This window comes from Chiroxiphia lanceolata, chromosome 7 (assembly GCF_009829145.1).
Source record: "Chiroxiphia lanceolata isolate bChiLan1 chromosome 7, bChiLan1.pri, whole genome shotgun sequence".
Classification (NCBI taxonomy): Eukaryota; Metazoa; Chordata; class Aves; order Passeriformes; family Pipridae; genus Chiroxiphia; species Chiroxiphia lanceolata.
The window spans coordinates 19,451,858-19,473,190 of NC_045643.1; the positions used below are offsets into that span (position 1 = coordinate 19,451,858).

The following is a 21,333-nucleotide window of genomic DNA, read 5'->3' on the forward strand; positions in this document are numbered from 1 at the left end:
CTTAAGCAGCCCACAGTAAAAAAAGCACCCTCCTCCTTTGCAGGATACCTCCTGCACTGCAGAATATTATAAAGTCTTTACCAAAACATTTACAGTATTCTTTATATTACTGACACAGAGTCCTGCTAAAAAACTGTTCTGAAAAAAACTTCTCTCTCCTGAAAGCCATAGAAAACAGAACCCCTGGAACAAGATGCAGCACTGCAGTTAAAAAGCTCTATTTGAGACTTGCACAGCTGAGTCCAAGAAAGAGGAAAGGCTGGGAAGGCAGCAAAGATAAGGCACAATTGCATACCTACGAGTTCAGTACAGCCTCCATTGTGGAGCTGGAACTGCATCAAGGACAGAACAGAGGTTGACTTGGTACTATGATAAACTGATATACTTGGGGCTTAGGGCAGCCTTACCAGAGTAGGTACCACAACACTCCACAAGATCTTCCACCTAGTCCCAAAACATTTATATATTTTCAAGTCACAACGCATTTTGGAGAAGAAACTGTGGCATATAGTACAGATCAATCAACGTGCATTCTACAGCTTTGTCAAGGACACGGGCATCTGCTGGCTAACAGGAGTCAAATCTTTTATACACAAGGATAACTGCGTATCTCTGCAAAAAATGTGCTAATCTAACTATATTTTGTCTTGCAAGGGTGAAGATCACCTTAGTGCGACAGTGCCAACTGTCTTGTCATTAGCTCCATTATCACAATGACTGAAAAAGAGCTACTCTTGTTACTACACACGCATACACATAAGAACTCCTGCAAGAACTTCTGGGTTTTTTTAAAGAGCTAACACTTACAATATGTAAATCCTTAGCTGGAACCTGTTACCTACAGTATTAATATTTTCAGTGAACTGATTTTTCTTTTTAAAATTTTGGATAATGAAATCCCCAGGTTCCATTTCACAATAGGTTGACACTGACAGAGCCATGAATCCTGGTGAGAAAGAGAGCTACCATTTTATTTTTTTGGCAAAGAACCCAAGCAGGAAAAAGTATACCATGAGTCAATTCTTCAGACAGGAGTTGTAATGAAAGCAGTACAGGCTGCACTCATCACAATCCATTCTTTCTTATAGTATGAAGGTTGTAAAAGCTTATTCCTCCTCCAATACTGTAGGCACTGCATCACATCATAACCATCAAGACTACAAACTCGTAACTCGAGACTAACAGCTTTTAAGGTATGCTTTATAACAATCACACTTTTGAAAGAAGCCAACGAGTAAGGCCTGTAGAAAACAAGCACCAAATTTTCTTTCTGAAACGAGACTGAAAATGAGACTAAAAAATATACCTAAGAATTTTACCAGTCACAGGGATTTGTATTTCATCATGCCATGTACCGCTCAGTTCAAAAGTCACTCTCTAGCCAGTAGTTCCTGCACCACAGTAGAAGGAGAAATGGCTGAACAGGCCCACAATCACCAGGGCAGTTCAACCCTTAGGCAATGTTCGTGAATGGAGCTAACACCTGTCAAATACAGCTGTGCTGTTACAAATGTATGAAGGCCCTACTGCAAAATAACAACAGTCAGTAATTGTTATTTTTAATTACACCTTCTCAGTAACTTTCTTTCACAGTATTCCTGGCATTAAGATGAAATCAGGAGTCAGCTATTTTGCCTAGCTCAATAGCTTAATTTCATTACTTGAGAAAGAAAAAAATAAAAAGATTAAGAAATACAGCTCCAAGCAGAGCAACAGTTCCCAGCTACTAGCTGACCATCTGTAAGACAATTATGACATGTTAGCAGAATGAGACAAGGACTTGTCTATTTTGCAGGAAGGGAGTCAGAAAACCACATCTGTTTTTTCTCCAGGGTGCCATAAATGGTGACATTTAAAAACTCTTTCTTACCTAATCCAGTTTGATTCAGGACTTGTTGTGTTCTCAGCTGCTGAAAAAACAAACAGAAAAAGCAAAAGCTTGACAGTCTTCAAGACACTTGAGATCTCTGGCATTTCTCCAGCTATTTCAAAGTAAAAGGCTACCCAAGGTAACAGTTGTTGACATATACAAACCCGACTGACTGCATTACAGTTCTATTCCAAAGCTGACTAACAACAAAAGACAAGGAGAAAAATTAAAGGTTGCATTCCCTACCTGACATAGCTCCTGTTAGCCATATGCTCAGCTCAGCAAAAGGTACTGTCTCTCTGAGCAATAAACCTAGAATAGGTAAAGGCTGAATTATTAACAAGAACATGAGGAGGCCTCAAATGCACATGATGAATGAAACAGAAATTCAAAGCTTACAGTCTGATTTAGTTTGTAAAGGGAACTTAGCTCAATCAATCCATTTTGAACACTAAATGGCATTTAGAAAGAAGGATGATGCTTTATTGCAATGTAGGAGAATGATGAACACTGTCCCTTAAACTGCCTTCATACCAGTCTTTTACAATGTACAATTTCAGTAAAATGGAAATATCTGGCTTTTAACATATGGTTCTTTTATACATTCCCATTCCACTGGTCAACTCTCTTTTCATTCGTTAACTGCTTATGTGCTTCCAACACTGTTTTGGTCTCCAGATTTTTGTGCCCAACACTGCAGATGTGCTCTTCAAGCAACTTATAATTGCACTGATACAGTCTCTAAGTTCATACTGTATTTCAGGTTGAAAATTGGGTCATCCAATTAACTTTGAATATGGCACAGCACAGCAGGAGTGAAATCTACGGATAACTGGGCAAAGGCTGGAACTACTTTTACATAGCTTTGTGTCTTTGATACTGCTGATAGCAATTAGAAAGTACCAACGAAGGTAAGAAACCTTGCCAGGATGAAAGGGGAAACTGACATCAATTTTTCCTCTCGAGAGAGAATTCTCTAGTTCCTCTGTATTCTGTTCTGCAGAATTCTTATCATTACTTGCAATGCCACGCAGCAGACACTAATGATTAGGACAGCGTTCAGAAAATCACTTTATCAGTTCAGTCACTTCACAGTGCTCCATTTAGACGCTGGGTTCCTAATTTTAGGGGTGGGAGACACAGGACTCATCTTAAGTATTCAAATGTGAATATCCACATTGAAATTGGACATTTACACTGACATTCACAACAATGAGAAAGTAGGACCAGCATATGGAGCCTGAAGGGGACCATCACTCAGGAAAAGTACATATCAGAAACTCTTTGTCTGCATGGTGCCTCTGTGAAACTGGGACCGAGAGCCTTAACTTCCATACTTCACTCAAGTACCTTCCCCTACTTGGAATTCACCTTTTTGTCTTAAACCTTATTCTCAACTCTAGGTTTGAATCTTGGGCAGTGAAGTGGCTGGTTCTCACAATTAGACACAAAGGAATATGCACAATTAGTTTCTGAAATACTAGGATTAATATTAGTTCCACGTAACTACAAGGCAAACAGTGTTTATTTATTAAGTGAGGTGCTCTCTGCTTTACAGAGTTGACCTTGCTATTTAATACACTATTTTCAGACATTGAACACAATGTGGGAATAATAATTCAGCTCAGATTAAATACAAGCGGATCTTTTGGTTTTTTTCACCAAAATGCCCAGCTTAATATATTGTTGAAGCTTTCAGCCATGAACAGTGACCCCTCTAGAAATTATATCCCTTTCAACTGTTTCCAGCAGCTTACCACAGAAATCTCCAGGGGTTAGTGGAAGCATTGCTCTGTGAATTGGAGAGGTAAATGATTCCCTATTGTTTCTGATACAGTAATGACATGAGACTGAAGGAGATGGAATTTTCTTGAGAATCATGGAAAGTGTGTAAAGTGAGCCAGGTCCATGCAAAACCAAAAAATACAGTGTACATGCAGAATGTTAGAAAAACAGCTGCCTGAATAGACTGACAGCAGTAATTATGCTGTTATTTCAAGTGGGCTGAACACATTCACCAGCACAGCACACAGAACGCACCTCTCTCCACAGTCCATATGTTACCATCAGCACAGGAAGAAGGGAAGGAAAAGAAAAGTGACTCCAGCAACTTTAATTCTCATCAACTATAATGACATCAGAGATAAGCAGGCAAACTGAGATCCATCTTCCACACCCGTATACTTTCTCTTGATATTCTGACCAAGAAAGTAGTGGCTACAAGGGCAGAGGAGAAAGATGCAAATACTGTGGGCTAGATTTAACTCTTCCCTTATTCTGAGACATTTGAATCTCATACATGTTTTACTACTAAAAGTGACTCCTTTTATTAATTCATAGCATGCCATGCCAGGAGATTAATTAGTTTTCCTGAATTTTCATCTATTTCATAAGAAATATTGTAAAATTAGCTTAGTCTACTGTTTTCACACATGCAGTTCTGCAAACGTCTCCTTTTTCCACATACAAACAGTACTCCCTCTCCTCACAGCAGGGTACAGTCCATGTCTGAGGAAGAAACAACTAGATGAGGAGTAGAGAAAAAGAGGACCAGCCAGCAAGAAGCTACTGACACGCCTTGTTCCCTACAAAACAGCAGCCAAGAATGAAAAATGTCATAATCCCTCCCCCCTCATCATGTGCCATTCCCACAGGCCGCTTCTCAGCTGTGTTCAGCAGAGCTTCTTGCCTACTGTGCAGCATTCAGATGGAAAAGCTCAGCCCTACATGGTCAGACATTTATCCCAGAGCAGCAACATTACAGACACAGCCATCCAGCTCTTCAGCTTTGGGACAAGGAAAGCATATACGGCCTTACACAATGCATTATTCAGAGAACTTCTCTTCCCCAGAAAGGGAAAAATTCCCTGCAGCAATTTTGCACCATTAAACAACAGCAGTTTCTCAAATTATTTTCTGGATTTCTGATGTGGCACGTTAATCACGAGGCCTCGCTCTGCTAATGCTGCATCAAGTTCTTTGTGGGGTTTCTTCTTGCTGAAGTACCACACAGACCAGGCACATCTCATCACTCCAGACAAACCACCCTCTCCTCACTATTTACGTCACGCATCCAACTGCCAAACCAAGGGCTGGGCAAAGAGGTGAAAGATGAACAAAAGGCAGGACAAGTCAGGAAGGCACTAGCAGGAGACTGGTTTCATGCATTTCATTCATCTGTCTCCAGTTCTACCTGCAGTGCAGTCAACCCACTGCCCACAAACAGAAGAACAGGTGCCTTCCTCAGCTGCACACTGTAACTCCTTGGTAACCAACACCTTCACCGTGCACTTCCTGATGCAGCTCCCTTACCTTCTTCCTATCTCCCCATTTTAGGAGCTCATGGCTTTATCAAACAGCACAGAAATAAGCCACCACAGCAAATGAGTCCTCATGTTTGATTTCTCAGGTTAGCACTGTGAGGAATATGGCTCCATATTTTCATTTCTAATGCAGGAGTCTTTACTAGAAATGCCCATTCTGAACTTGTGTCTTGGATGATTGCCACATACATTGCAGCTTGCTTATTCTGCTGCAGTATAGTTCTGTTCAAACTGATGAAAAGGAATTAAACAGTAACAAAAACAAAAACATTCCTACTGAATGAAGTGCTGATTGTTCCTGCAGCTGCAGAGCACTTCCAACTTCCCTAAAACAATCAAGCCCAAGATACCTTTCTGTTCTCTGTCTCTATGTTACTGAAGTTGAGCCATAAAGTAGACTGGTAAAAAGTTTCAGGCTCACCTTGCCAGTTATGCTCAGGGTTTGTATGAGGCTTTTTTCCCCCTTCTCCTTTTCTGTTGCTGATCCACAGGCTCTCCTCTCTTGTATTTCCTTGGATTACTAGAATTCATTTCTAAGGAAGGTAACTTTGTAAGAACTAACGAAAGAGAAGCTATAAACACACAGCATATCTCACAAAGTGCATTCAGATGACAACTTAAAACTAGGGCAAGGTTAAAAAAACTCCAAACAACAAAAACCATCAACCAAATCCTTAAGAAGAACAAAAGCAAAACATTATGATAATTTTCAGGACTTCAAACCCCTTTCCTACATATGAATGTTCTTTGATTACTCTCACACCACTGCACAGTGAATCAGCACTTTATTCATTACTCCCCTCTCTTCCACTTCCTCAGTGGCAGAAGGCTGGTAAAGACAGTAACTTCTGTTTTCGTGACACAAAATGTGTCTCCTCCCCAGACAAGCCTGCACTCAGGAGTCCCTTGTTAGTGAGCCTCTCCAGGCATTAGCACAGCAAGAATCATTGTCTTTGTCCAATGAACTTTTTATTGTGAATGCATTTGGCAAAAACACTGCGAAACTGGTCCTGGCAGCTCTTAAAGCAACTAAACAGCCAGAGCACTGCTCACTAAATCTCTCCTCCTTGTAGTAAGAAAGTCAATAATACAGGTACAATATTTCTTCTAATTAAGGATTTTGGATGGTACCGGATAAATCACTTACTCTGCACATCCATCAAGGGCAGCACATAATGCCAAGGAAGGAATCAGTGTGGCCCTCTCTCCTATGTGCATAACTGTAGTGCTGCAGATAATGTTCCTAAAGCCTCCTAACTGTGGAACACCAAGAAGCAGGAAATACCAGCACAGAAGTTCATATTTTCCCTGTATCTAAAACAATCAATTTGCACTTAAACTGACTTTTCATTTTTAAAAGGGTGTGAAATGGCTTTTAGAAATCCATATCCACCTTGACTTCTAGCCAGATTACCACATGAAAATCTCAGCCCAAGAGAAAAATAGCTCAGCTTGGTTCAAGTCACATTTTTATTTTTTGAATAAAACTTGGGTGAACTCTTCTGTTTTTACTTTTTGTGCTACAATATCAATAATTAACACCAATTTGGATTTAACACTTGAGGATTAAAGGATATAAGGTTAGAAAATTAACTGCATTATAGTTTGCAATTGCACATTAAGAATGAGCTGGACTTCAATTTGAGGGTATAAAACGGGTCTAGAAAATGAACTCTTTGTATTTTCAGAACACATTCTACAAGACACCACAGTAGGTTAAGATACATCCAAGTCACTGCTTTTGCCAGAAAAGAACTCAGTAACTGCATCTGACTTTCTGACAGTGACCACTATTACTACACATCATACTACCTGAAATTTCTGTACAAGAACATAGTTTCCCACCTAATAATTTCAAAATACTTCAAAACACTGATCTTTGGCTTTCAGTGCAATGAAACTGAAATTCCAGTGTTGCTTTTGAAGGGAAGAATGAAGAGAGAAAACCTAGCTTTTAAAAGAGAAAACTAAAAACCATTTTGTATTCACAAAAATAGATGCACTGCTTCAGAGAAACAACGAGAAAGACATTTTAAGTTAGCCTCATCTCAATTTGTGTGTAGTATCCTCTATGGATAACAGTACCTTTTCCTTTCTTTTGCTAATATAGCATACCTCTGTGCACGAGGAAGGAAGAAAAGGACACTACATTTGCTTAAAGGCATTTGTCAAGTGTTATAGTATTCGCAATGTACATTATGGTTCACTGGTTACTAAAGGTCGCTTAAAGAAGTATTGTACACTAGAGTCAGATCTAGCTCGGTATTTAGGGAAACTTACAGAGACTTTTCTTCAGTTATTCAGGGCCTGAATCCCGTGTCATGCCCACTTACTTCTTGCCTTGTAGTATCTTCTGCCATTTTTAATCATGGAGATTTTTTACCCTGAGTGTTGCTTACCTATGGATTTTGGAAAAACAGGTACAGCGGGTCAGCCCCTGCGGAGGCTGGGTACCCGCACAGCCTCAGCAGCAGTGCTTGCAATGGCGCTGCACCAGCGGCCCCGGGCAGCCCAGGACCCACCTCAGCGGGGTAGAGGCCGCCTCCCCTCCCCGCCGCAATCCCCGGGGCTGAGAGCAGACTTCGCTGGGGCTACGGCAAGCTCCCGGCGCCAGCGACAAGCCCTGCCAGCACCGACTCCCTCAGAGCGATGACAAGCCCTGCCCGGCTCTGAGCGCCAGACGGCTGCAAGGCAAATGGCGAGCGCCATTTCGAAGCCCCTCACGGTTTTGAGGCGCGACCCCCATCCCACCCGGCGGCGGGCCGGATCCGCAGGGCCGGAGACCTGGCGTGAGCCGAGCACACCTCAGAGACAGTGTTCTGTCTCCGCACAGCTGAGGAGCTGGGATCCCGGCCGCTCGCCACCCCCCCGAGCCGAGCGCTGAGGCGGCGGCGGCCCCTGCTGTGCCGGGGCGGTGCTCGGTCCCGTGAGGCGGCGCGCGCCGGTCCCTCAGAGCGGTCGCGGCCCGGCGGCTCCGGGTGAGGTGAGCGGGGGCAGGGCCGGGGGCGTTCGGGAGAGGTCGGTTAACACCGTGAAAGAGTAATGTTCAATGAGCTTTTACAGAGATAAAACCAATGCGTAGATGTGTATAGCTAGCAGCATCACTGGGACTAAACGCCTCAGTCGCCTGCCTCTGTGCATTCAGTTCGCCGTGGAGAACAGTGAATTGCGAGCGCAGCTCCACCTGTGCTCTGAGAAAGGGGTCCCGGTGAAGGAAATTATTTTATAAAGCATTTCTTCCCCCTTTGGGTGTGAATGGGGAGGAGATGTCCCAGCTCTGGACTTCTCCTTTGTACCCATTAGTCTTTGAGCTTGGTTATAACCATTTCTCAGATTGGTTGTGGTTGCCTGATGAGAAGAAACTCAGATAGGTATTTCTCTTAGACACTTTCCTTTGTTTACAAAAAAATCTTAGTAAAAGGGGAGGCCGTTCCTTTGCTCAATATGCCCATGCTTTTTTCCTTGTGAGCACATCACAGGGGCTCTTTCTCACTCAGTTTTCTGCAGCAATCTCTCTGCGTTTTTCCAGCTCATCAGGACCACCCTCTGCTTTTCCATGGAGGTTGTAACTGTACCCATCTCATACAATCTGTTACAAAGAGAGCAACTGCTGTATTTATCAGCTTAGCGAGGGTGACTCACTCCACAGCATCCAGTACCACTTCAAATATGAAAGCATCGGTTCTTATCTATATTTAACAGTAGTCTGTAAGTAATCCTTATAATTAAAAAAAATATTTTTATCCGTAGATCTTTTTGTAATTATTTAAGATGCAAACTTTAAAGACTGAGGAGCAATGGCATTTTCTCTGCAAAACTCAGCACTACCTTTACCTATTGATCTACCAGTGTTAAGTTTCTAACAGTGAATTGTTATCATTATGACCAAAGTACAGTAATTTATTTTACCTTTCTCTTGATTAGTGAACTCTGTGCTTTGTAATCTTATGGGCACACTTTTTTTCCCTACCATCCACATTATAGTAAATTATATCAAGATAATCCTTTATCAAAACTGAAAATAACTGATGTCAAACCTTGATTCAGATGGTCAGCAGGAAATGTAAATCCTAAGCATTTTCTCAGAATTTAGCCCATGACAGCATTAGAATTTGAGGTGATACAACAGTCTCCAGAAGTTTTGCTGCGCAATGCTCCATTTCACACTATTGTTTTGTTGAATTTTTTGTACACTGGAGTATACAAAGTCTTCATCATAAGCCATTATTTTCTCTTGTTGTCTGCAATTGTAAAATCACAGAATCACAGAATATTCTAAATTGGAAGGGACCCATAAGTACCATCGAGTCGAACTCTTAAGTGAATAGCCCTGTAGTACACAGGATTATATAAACACTGTAACAACAAATTCAAATACAGACAGCAAATAATAATATAGACATACATCACCATTAACAGGCTTGTCTAACAGGATTGTGCATAAGGTTCTAAAGCATCAATACTTTTTTTTATGAAGTTATGTAAGAAGCACCTAGATTCAAGCAAACATAACATCTAGATGTAGTATTCTGCATGTATTTCTCAGGATACCCAAGAATTCTTTGATAATCAGAATCTAGAAGCTCTGAGTATTCTCAGATTTCTCACAGATTCTTATGTTGGTTTTTGAACCACTGGAATTTCCTCAGTTATCACTAAATTATCTTGGCTCGGGAGTTCTGTTACAAAAACTCATATTTTAATCTGCTTTATTTATCTCCCTGTACCTACTTGTTTTGTTCTGATGCTGATGGTTTATTTCTCCCTTTTCACTAGGTCCTTGCAGTCCAGCTAGAATTGCTTTTCCAGACCCTGCCAGCCTGTTCAACATACCTTGTTTACAGTCAGGGTACAGTCACAATGGGTAACAAAACTGTTGGAGCTACACGAGTGCTATGGTTATAGACTTCATATCCCACACTGGATTTCCAAACACACAACAGTCTTGCAATGGTGCAGCAATTTTCATTGCAGTGGCTTTGTAAGTACAACTGAAACTCACAACTTGCCAGTAGAGTCATCCCTGGATTGCAGAAATAGCATAATGCAGAATTTGAAAAGGCAGCGAATTTATTGCAATTTAAGATTAAAAAAAACCCAACACAACCCAAACCCAACCCAACCCCCCTTATCTTAACTTCTCAATTTCAGCAGGAATAAATACCAAAGCACATAATCCTTTCATTTTTGTAATGTTATAAAGGTTAATGTTACTGTTTGCAGTCATAGGAAGTGTTGTCCATCCTAAACTACAACTTACATGAACATTGCTTATTCTGAAGCCAAACCAAAACAAGCCATATTTAGGTACAGCTATTACTTTTTATCATTGCTTGCAAATCTCAGGCAGAAAAAAACAATTCTTAATTGTTGTAGTGCTTCTGATTACATGTGCAGTAATGACAGACCCATTATACAATGGCTGCACTAGTGCAAGCCATTCCTACTCTTAGAATGCATTTGAAAATTAAATAATTTGTCGTTTTTATGGCCATGGTAGATGCCAGAAGGTGAAAAGCTATTATTAAGTGAAATGTTATAAAATGCTATAGCCTCAAGAATTGAATGGAAACAAAATATTTCATAGGCAGCAAATAGTCTACAGTATTTAACTGATGAGCTTATCCAAAGCGTATTCCGTGAAAGTGTTCAGTGGCTGAACATTAAGTAGGTTTTTTGGGGAATCTGCTCCTGTTTAAATTGTCATACAATACTGACTTATAGAGAAACATGTAACAACAAATTATAAATAGAGGGATTTTATTCTTAAAACATATTATAAAATAACCTACTCTATCTGTAATTAAAAGTTGAGATGCACTGTCTTACCCTGATTTGAAATCTTAAAATCTCTTTATTTAAATGGATATACACAAACATTCACTACAGTAAATTCCTTTAAAAGTTAGGAGGACTTCATGCTTTTAAAATACCCGTTCATCCTGTGTGCATTCTTCTTTGTCCGGAGATGGACTTATGATTACAAGAATGCATGATTGCATTAAGCTACACACATCATAAACACGGGTGAATCAGAATTTAATGTAATAATACTAAACAGGTTTGCTGGAAGGGAAAAACAGTTGCTGAAGAATTTAAGGACACTGCTGAAATGCATACTACTTTCGTGAAAATCTTCAGGCAGTTTTGAATTTATCTATATTTGTATGCAAATATAGATACAGCACTGTGAACTCTAAGTATCCAAGTTGTGGTGTATTGTTTCATATTGTCTTATGCTATCAGGTCACATAGGTGCTGCTCTCGTTTTCCTTTCTTAGCTTTTAAATAAATGGAAATGCACCTTATTTAAGGGTTGCCACCATCTTGAAGAAAACAGACTGTGTGTAAGGGGTTTGGTAGCCAAGGTCTTATTGCAGTTAGGTTTTTAGACTGACATCTGAAATGACAGCTTCTGGCTTTAATGTTTCTGTGCATACAAACATCATTGCTCTAGCTGAGACATTTAGTTTTCTTCTCTTGCACTAGTAGAAAAATCCTGAATACAAAACTACTGCATTACCTGAATACTGAGGACAGCAAGGGCAAAGCAACTGAGGAGTTTTACAGCATGGATAGAACAAAAAACAGCAAAGGGGACTGAAAAGGAGAGAACACTTCCATTCAAAAATTGTTCAGCAATGAAGGAAATTAAATACCAGCAATGTTAACATAAGAGTGGGTTCCACTGCCTCTGAAATCAAAGGAAGCAATGAGAAGAATATTGGAGCTTTATGCATATATTCAAAGGTGATTTAAAGAAGAAGCCAGCAGCTGCAGAGTACTCAGATAAGGACTAGAGAAGTTCAGCAAAACTGTGTAGGTAGCAGGGCAGCATTAAAGAATAATTACACTACCGCTGGGAAAGAGCAGAGAAGCAGTGCAACAATATAACAATGCTAGCCAAGACTAAAGTGCGAGGTACATAACCACAGTCCAGCCCTTACAAATCATAAGCACAAACTGCAGACCTCAGGCAGACACCTGGAAACAGAAGGGGGGAGATAGAATGCCTGATGTAGCAATAGCACTGAAATGTAAATAGCATTGCTGAACCACAGTGAGTTGGAATTATATTGGATTCATTCCCAGCTCCAAACTCCAGAGGAAAGGTGACTCAAAGGACTTAAAAGCCAACAACAAAAATACACACAGAAGAGCCTATGCATTGTATACTCTAGATACTAATTCCAAGAGAAAGAGCCACACAGAGTCTAGCAAGTGATGTGCACCAGTCAGTGGTACCTTGTGTACAGCTCTCCCTTAACACAAGTCTGGTTACCCATATATCATCAGCTTACTCTTTATTCTGCAGAGCTGGAGTGTGATGCTCCCTAGAGTAATCCTTACTCTTGCTTTGTACATCCCATAGCTAATTATTATTTTAAAATTATTATTATCACAGAATATTCTGAGTTGGATGGGACCCACAAAGATCATAGAGTCCAACTCTTAGCTCTGTGTGGAACATCCCTAAGAATCACATTATGTGCCTGTTATTATGTTTAAACCTATGCATTTATCCTTAGTGGATGAACATCTGAACCACTGAATGGCCTGTAACACTCAAATGCTAGGTCTGAGTAAGTATGTAGGACATACTTATAATAAGTTTGGAAGATGAACTTATCCAAAGAACCAAAGTGCCTTCTCCTTATCTCTTCCCAGATACAACCTTCCCCGCCCCCATAGTGCAGAAAATTAAAAGCTGTAGAAGGAAAGAGTAAAATGAGATGATATTTCATGTTAAGGATATCTTATGCAAATTCCCTATAATTATGCTGTATACAATTCTAATAAACAGCAATGCTGGCTAGGATGATTCTATTTTATTATTTGCTGTTTTTCTTCTTACATGTAATGAGTTCCCTTAGTGTTCAAAATCCATCTTTCCTGCCACACACTTACAAGGGTAAATCACTTGAGTGGGCTATTTATTGTTGCTAGGGGAACCACCTTGTTGGCATTCACACACGTTAACATGTCTTTTGACATATGTTTCTGAGGACAAGATGCAACACAGCTCTGCAGCATTGAGTGAAAAAAATGTATTGCCGCATTCTTGGAAATATCCTCCCACGGAAGAGCAGCGTTACTCAGTACCTTAGCTTCAGATTGCTTTGGATTTCTTACTTGTTTCTTTAGACAGATAAGAATTGTAAAATTATATGCAATAATCTGATTAATGGTTCCTAATTTTGCTCAGAATTAAACCGGAAAGAATACCAGTCTGTGAAAGAAGTGTTGCTAAAATAGCACCCTTCTAATTTTTTTTAAATACTCTTTTCCTTGTATAAGGAAAATTTTCTGTATGAAATCTTGCTATTATTTAACTAAAAATACCCAATCCAAGTAGGGGTAAAGTGGAAGTAGGAGCCATTTCTGAGTAACCAGGTTATTTGAAGGTTATTTGAATTACATCAGTCATCTACTGCAAAGTATTAGTTGTACAAATACTGCACTAGACTCACGAAAGGCAATAAGCCTCTTTAATGCTCAGAAAGTACTTGTTTCTTGAGAAAGCAGCTTCTGGTAGGACAAAAAAGATGATGTAGAGATACTGAGGAGGGATTATTATGTCCAGAGTCATGGCTGACTATGAGAAACAACCCCATTTTAATTTCCTGTTGATTTTGATTACTGCCAACATATCTGTGTGACAAGGGACATTTGAGGTTAAAGGAAGCAAAGTCTGAAAACATGCAGAAAGCATGAAAAGGGCCGTACCTGGCTTAAGTCTTGTGTGCACATATATATTTCTTTGATGATGGAAGATCCTGCTACCTGGATTTGCTCTAATACCAGTTGATCTAACATTAGAGCAGCACTTAAGATTTACTTACTGATCCAAACACAAGGTGTTCCTGTCTTAAAGGAGCTTACAAAAGTTGAGACAAAACCAACAGGATAAAGCAGACAGCTAGAGAACCTAAATGAAAAAATTGTTAACATTTCCTTCAGCTGCCCTGAAAAGCTTAGTTTAACAAAACCTGCATGTCTCATTTACATGAGCAGTTCTCACCAAATACCTCATTGCAGAGCTGAGATTAAAACGGCAGCTCCACACTAAACTCTCTTGAGAACAACAGAAAATTGTCCTAGAACACAGACAGTATCTCTTAAGGTCTGTGGAGGTACTTTGAAAAAATGCAAAGTTAGTATTAAGTTTTCAAATTATGTGTAACAAATCTAAAATGACCAGCAATACAGAGCAAGAAAGCAGCCACAGTCTCTACAAACTAGTTTTCAAGCTGTACCCCCTGGCTATCTCTGCATGAAGTACTCTGAGAAAATGCAATCTTATTTGAAAAGTATTGCTGTACAGTTGCAGAGGACTCTCCAGCTGGTTTACGCTTCTTTTGTTGTGCAATACTAAAGAAACAAAGTAGTTGCATATACAACATGGAGACAACAAAGGCATGAAAGAAGAGAGCTCCAGCTTTTCAAAGAAACAGAAAATAACACTTCTCACAGCAAACTGACTTAGCAGCTTCAACAGCCAGGTGCAAAGGATATTCCCTGTCAACTAAAAAACAGGCAAAGGTTCATTATCTGCTTTAGGTATTTGCCAGTACTTAACAAGTAATGCCCCAGAACATGTTGTTCTGATTTGGCAAATGCTTCAGTTCCGTTCTACATTAAAATGGGACCCATACACATTTGGTCACCAGATTTAAGGCCATAGTATAGAGACAGTAAATATTTTAACAATAGTTTTTCTAAGTGTTGGGCATGGAGATTACTTGTTTTTTCCAGTTCTAATCTCTGAAAAGTATTTTGCCTTTTTTTTTTTTTTTTTGGAAACACTAAAAATAAAAAAAAATCCAATCATGAAGAATAAGCTCAGTATAACTGATTTCAATCAAAATTCTTATAAAATTCAGTAGTAACAAGCCATCCTATGATAGGAAATGTATTAAATAACAAGTGATGTAACCCATTCCAGTAGCTCAATTAGCTCAATTAACACAGACATTATGGGCAGCATAAGAAATAGCCTGACGGAGTTCGATTTCACAGGAAAAGTTTTCTTCCAGAAAATTCCTGCTCCATGACAGTAGGTAATGGAAGAAGGAAAAAGAAACCCATTAGCTGCAGTTCTTCAAACATTGTTTCCATACTCAGTGGAAATGGAAAGGTTAGACATCCATGTGGTACATACAAGGGATAAAGACAAAAGGGTAGTAAATCATTCAGTGATGTGAGGGGTTTCCACAGAACCAGCTCCCGATTTTCACAAATTCAGACCAGCCTGCTCTACATCAAATGACAGAATTACAGGAAATGGCTTTGCACATAATGGTACTTAAAGAAAAGCTCATTTTCAGACATTTTAACTGGAACTCAGAGCTAAACTTAAAATGTTTTTCAAAAGAGTGGGATTTTTTCCCCCATATTTTCCTGTACCATGCAAAAGCATACATTGTGAAAGACATGTTTTAGGGTAGTAAACGTAGCTTTTTGAAACTTTTATTTAACAAGATTAACTTTTGCTTTCTCAGTAGTATTTCAACGAATTGCAATATTTAAAGCATATGGCATTAAATTTCTGGAATTGTGTTAGTGGTAGGAAAGTACAAATGATACAGTGAGTAACAGAAAAAATTAAAACTTATCAATTGAAAGGATTTTTAATTCGGTAAAATACTCTGGCCCATCTCTACAGCTAAGAATTCATGAAGTGTTTGACTTCACAGAGAATATGCTTTTCCTGCTTAAGGACATCAATTCGCAGCAACTGATAACCTCACACAACCGAGCAAGATGACAAGTGCAGTAAAAGGACATTGCAGGAAGAGAAGAGGCTGGGGAAGTCAAAAGGCTGAACTTGCAGGAGCTGGAACTCTTCTCAGAGTACGAGAATTTGCAGGGAAACAACTGTGCATCTGAGAAAACACGTGAGTAGGGACTTCAGGCACTGTGCCCTCCCAAAAGGACATTCATGCAGTGTGGCCTTCAGCCCAGCAGCGTGGATCTCACTGACTGCAGTGAGCAATCTTACTCAAACAAAAACAAACAACACAAACTGTCACACAGAGACAGCCTCCTCTCGTTAAGTGCACTTCCTCATATCCTCATAATTCACAGCAGTGAACCTCCACATACTGGGTCAGCTCATTCCTGTAGGTTTCTTACTTTGCAAACAGCATAATTTCATTCTTATCCATGCTAATGCTCAGGCAGGCTTCATTCATCACTACCCCCACCTCTGAGAAAAGAAAGTAAAAAGCAGGACTGCAGAATCTGGGTTAGATGAAAATTAGATCTAACTCCTATGAAGATAAGCACAAAACTCAGCCTCCTCTGGCAACTATACACACAACACAAACTGATCTTGTGGGACTCTGAAAGAACAACATTTGTTGGATACTGCAGGAAAATATCCTGTTTTTAAAGAAAAAATGTAATTTCCTTGTGAAATACTGTGAGTTACGCAAGATTCCTGTTGCAGGGATGATGAAAATATTCACTGACAATTTTAGGCCACCACTGATGGTGACAGATGCTGTTATCCACAGGTCAAGATCAAAAAGACAACTGTTTCACCAAATTTCTCAAAGGTCAAAAGAAAAGGAAAAATTTAATACGTAAATATGTACATTCATTGAAGAAATAGTTATTCCAGAAACAGATTTGACAGAAAAGATCAAGCACAGTTATCCCAGAAGTACAGTTTCTCAACATTTTAACTTCAGCATTTTGCAGCAGCAATGCTGTAATAGCTGGCATAAAATTAAGCACAACTTTAAGTGCTATACCTACAAGTAAAATAATCCAAATTACTAATACAAAATACATGACTGTGTGTAAGTAACAAATTAAAACACATACCAGGTTTACTCTCTATGCAAAGTACTTTGCATGCATAAGCTTTCAATATTTAAATAATTGCCTGGCTATTGGGTGGAATTCAATGTCATTTTGGATGACTGAGGTAGAGAGAAAAAAAATTCATGAACACACAGATTGACAGTAGACTTTTATTAACATATCTTACAATGCCGATTACTGTATTCCTAGTTTTATAATCTTCTGATGTGTTATCAAGGTTGATTTAGATTCTACAGTAATGTACTGTACTTAAATGATCATTCATACAGGATATCACACCAGAATATTTGAGTAATACACGCACACACCACTCTAGTTTGGACCTGTTATTTCTCAAGGTTAGCTTAACAAAGTAGGATTAAAAAAGTTATGGGGGAAATAAAAATTCTTGTTTAGCAGCATGCAAGGATATTCAAGTACAATTTTTCAACCAAGTAATTTGTTGTTGTTGTTGTTGTTTTTAAATCGACTGGTGACTAATTCACCGGTACTATAATAAACACTATGAAATACCCAGATGTTAAAGTTAAGGCTAATAGTTTTACTTCACATCCATATGCACAACCAGAGAACATTCCATTTTAAATAAAACACAGTAATCAAATTTCGGACACATTATCTCTTGTATATATAGCATTGGAGCTTCAAACTATAGATGTACTCAAGTTCAGGAGCCCTGTAATAATGTTATGCTGGCAATGTAAAGAATCTTTTTGCTCTTTAACCACATTTACAAAATGGCCTGATATTCATAATGAGCAATGCAAAAATATCACAGGCAGAACTTATAATACAGTATCAAAAAAGTACTATTTTGGAAAAGACAGCCATTTAGTCGGTGAAACAGAGTAATTCTAATCTTACAGGAAGTACTGTAATATTTTTGAAATATATATATATTTATATGTATGTATAAAAACCAGCATCCTTTATTGTAGGGTTTTCGAATTGCAGGTATTCAGAAAAACTCATTGTATTTACTTACTTTTCCTTCAGTCTGTTCTTGATTGCTATACAGTAATTTTATTTCCCCTATACACTTTTCACTAGATAATGACTTCCACTGGGGAACTCTTTTCTTTGTATATGTGGTTTTATCATAAGATGTTTTTATTTTACACATATAAATTTTATTTTACACTCAAGCTATGAAAGTCAAAACTACCAGGAACTGCTTGGTAGTACTGTATGAAATAGCCAACGAATGTCCAACACTTGTGAAAAACATTAGTAGCAATATATTACATACCAGTATTTTAACTACAATCTTTCCTACCTACTTACACTGTGGGGTTTAGCCCAGTCATGCCTGTTCTCATGAATTTCTTAGTCCTCTAAGCATAAACTCTTTTGGCATTCATCCAGTGAGGCTGCACATGCATTGGTTGTTCATCCAGGCTACCTCTGTTGATCTTTCTCTTTATTTATTTTTCCTTTTTTAGGAAACCAAGCAGAAAGAACAGTGATTACTTTAAACAAATACAATATAGAGGAACCTCCTGAAATGACAGCAGAGGTACAAAATTATGTTTCACTTTCAGAATAGCCTGCACATTCCCAATCCAATTGTTCTGAAACACACATCTGGTTTGGAGTGACAGGAGGCTTATGGTCATTATGCTTATAACTGGGATCTGCTATGTTGGGCACCATACAAATTCTCTATATACAGCAATTTCTGTATGTTATGTTTCTGTATGTTATCACTAAAAGTTTATTCAATTTATATGAAAAAAATCTCCTTTCTGAAAAAAAAAAGAAGACAGAATGTGTGTTCTGGATTAGATTAAGAGCAATAAGAAACCTAATGTACAGCTATTTCATTTATTCATGGAGAAAAAAAATTATGAATTTCCTGAGAATGCATACATTTTCAGTAATGCCTGAAATATTTCAATAGACCTCTTATAAGTGAAATTCTCTTTAAAATTCAGCTTTCATACCAATTGTTACCATGCAGTCTCACAATCGTTTTACAGACCTGCCTAATTACAAATGCGTATCAAGCAAAAACCTGAAGCCAACACAAAAAAGGCAAAGAAATTTTATCCAACATATTTAGTAAATGTAGTAGACATATACACAGTTTCAGCAAAAATTGCTAAAAACAACTCCATGCAGAGAAAAATAAAAACCTGACAGCTACCCCTGGAGTCTCTAAATAATTCTAAGTAAAATTTGTGCTTCTTAACAATAATGGGCTTTAAAAAAACACAAGCAAAATGGACTACTGAGTGCAATCAGATTGCTCACACCATTTTGAGGATTTAATTTCAATTATTATATCATTCTTTAGTAGCAACAACAGCTCGTTTTGCAAAGATTTCACATGTTTACAAAGTTCCATTTCCCTTTTACGCCCATACCCCACTTCACCCCGCGCCAAAGAGCCAAACTCCCATTCGGTTAAAGCTATTGTCAGTCACGATGCATTCATTCATGGTAACAGCAGTGATATGGTGTGTAGATGATGATGATGATGATGATTTACAAGCCATTATAATGTGGCCCCCATCTTTTATTGATATGATCAAAAGTATGAGACACCCACTGCTGCTCAAGAACTTTGTATCTTTCCTTGCATATGTAGAGGGGTTTACCACGCCTGGAGAGGGGAAAAAAATAAAAGAAGAAAACAAATGGTTAATATACCAAATAAATAGAAATATGCTTCATTATATAATCAACAAACGGTATTCATAAAACTTTTTTTCACAGGGGAAACGTACATTTTTATTGGTGAGGGGCTTTCAGTTTTGCTTTTAATAGGATAACTGCTGGGACTTCTCTTCCTCACACTGGATAGCAGACTCCAGAAACCATCACTTGTTTTCTTGGCCATGAGTATTTTGAAAGTTATGCTCCTTCCCAACACTGGAGTCCAACTGCATTGTTTGATTAAAGGCCAAACAACACCTTTGGAAGACAAGTGTTTCCCAGTGCAAGACTCAATTGACTGTCATTGGGAATGGCAACATAGGAATCTCTCTATTGGGTGCCAGGTGTGTAACTCAAAGATCACGATTACACCACCTTTAGGCCAAAAAAACTCCCAAAAGCCAAAGGAAAAAAGTCAGTCCAACTTTCAGTAAATGGGGATTTTCCATTCTTCCACACAAGGAAGGTAGAGATCTATTATTGTCTGTTACTGCATGTCACATGACGTAACAGACAATACACAGTGGCGGCAACAATGAAACATACTTGTAATGAAAACATTACCTAAGATCTCTGTCTTCTTCACCATGTGCATCTAGATAAACAGAACCCCAAAGGCAAAACCGATGGCCTCTTATGATGATGATAACAGATGCGTTAATCAAAAGAAATATTCCTGTCCCAGCTCCACAGTTTTGAGAATGCTGTAACATTACAGGTGTAGAAAGGCAAGAGTGAAAAGATTCTGTTAGTGTCTTTATAACAGAAAGAATTTAAAAAATAGTACTTAGTTTTGCTTCGAATAACATGCACACATTATTTACTAAGAACTAATTTGGTAACTGATGGCCTGCCCCAAAATCTCCCTCCAAACCAGAATTCAGTGTCTTGTGCTGCCATAACAACATCTGTATGCAAAAGCCATTCCCTACTCAAAAAGGGAGGATATTTGTTATCATGTAAAAATGAATTACAAAAATAAGCAAAAATATTCTCTACAATATTTCCAATTTGTTGTTGTACAGAAAATTATATAGGATTACCAAGCATTTTCCACAGATGGCAAGAATAGGAGAAAGTATTCAAAAAACCTTAATATTACCTCTTTTACAACAGTTTGTATTGTTAAACATTTGCTTTCTCTATCCACGCTGACAGATCTAGTCTATGTCTCTAAAAATCTAGTACCAAGTTTTAATAATTCTTGCTTTTTTCAATGTCTTTCATCTCTATGAAAGATCTGTACTCACCAACTCATTTTAGCAATTAAAAAATGCCCTCTTCCTATATGGTTTTATTACAACTAGGAGCTATAATACAATCAACTATAACAAAAATTATTTAATTATATAGATTTTTTTATAGCTTTCTGTTTTCATTAAACTTGACACCTTAAATATAACTGTAAATTCTATTTTAAATTTTGCCCACTCCTTCTTCTTCTACAATATTAGCATTATGAGAGAGAAACGTGAGTTCAAACAATTTCAAAATGGTCCAAGATTCCTTTGAAATTTCTTTGATTTGATTTTATGCCCCACTTGTGAATATCTAACAAATTCCTTTCACAGTTTTGTAAAGGCCATGAAGTTTGCCTTCCTCTAACTCTTCTATGGAATAAAGAGAACAGCTATCAAAGCAAACTTTTAT

At 38.4% G+C, this 21,333-nt stretch overlaps 2 protein-coding genes and 1 long non-coding RNA gene across 22 annotated transcripts in view; 1 reads left to right on the forward strand and 2 right to left on the reverse strand.

Annotated features, from left to right (window-relative positions):
• The window catches only part of MYO3B (myosin IIIB), a 201,511-nt gene extending 192,767 nt beyond the window's left edge, over positions 1–8,744 (reverse strand). For 14 of the 19 annotated variants that reach the window (XR_004358038.1, XM_032693338.1, XM_032693342.1 and 11 more), the window contains exons 1-5: positions 7,998–8,103; positions 7,474–7,592; positions 5,615–5,726; positions 2,117–2,182; positions 1,871–1,910 (exon numbers count right to left, since the gene is read on the reverse strand). Coding sequence is in view for 18 of the 19 variants with exons in the window: in XM_032693338.1 (XP_032549229.1) it covers positions 1,871–1,910; positions 2,117–2,123 (47 nt within the window). In the remaining variant the exon portion in view is untranslated. Of the gene's footprint in view, positions 1–1,870; positions 1,911–2,116; positions 2,183–5,614; positions 5,727–7,473; positions 7,593–7,977; positions 8,104–8,686 lie in introns of those variants that run through there. The other 5 variants (XM_032693340.1, XM_032693335.1, XM_032693336.1 and 2 more) reach the window with 5 other exon arrangements.
• On the forward strand, positions 8,111–16,090 carry LOC116789465. Of its 2 annotated transcripts, XR_004358039.1 has the most exons (4): positions 8,152–8,211; positions 8,723–8,901; positions 9,970–10,174; positions 15,891–16,090. It is a non-coding gene; the product is annotated as an uncharacterized LOC116789465 (long non-coding RNA). The 2 variants fall into 2 exon arrangements; XR_004358040.1 differs by lacking the exon at positions 8,723–8,901 and having other exon boundaries at positions 8,111–8,211.
• A 658-nt stretch (positions 16,091–16,748) lies between these two features.
• UBR3 (ubiquitin protein ligase E3 component n-recognin 3) overlaps positions 16,749–21,333 on the reverse strand; it is a 104,658-nt gene continuing 100,073 nt past the window's right edge. The window contains 2 exon segments of the mRNA XM_032693887.1: positions 16,749–19,630; positions 20,248–20,387. Of these exon segments, the coding sequence (XP_032549778.1) occupies positions 19,513–19,630; positions 20,248–20,387 (258 nt within the window). The 3' untranslated portion in view covers positions 16,749–19,512.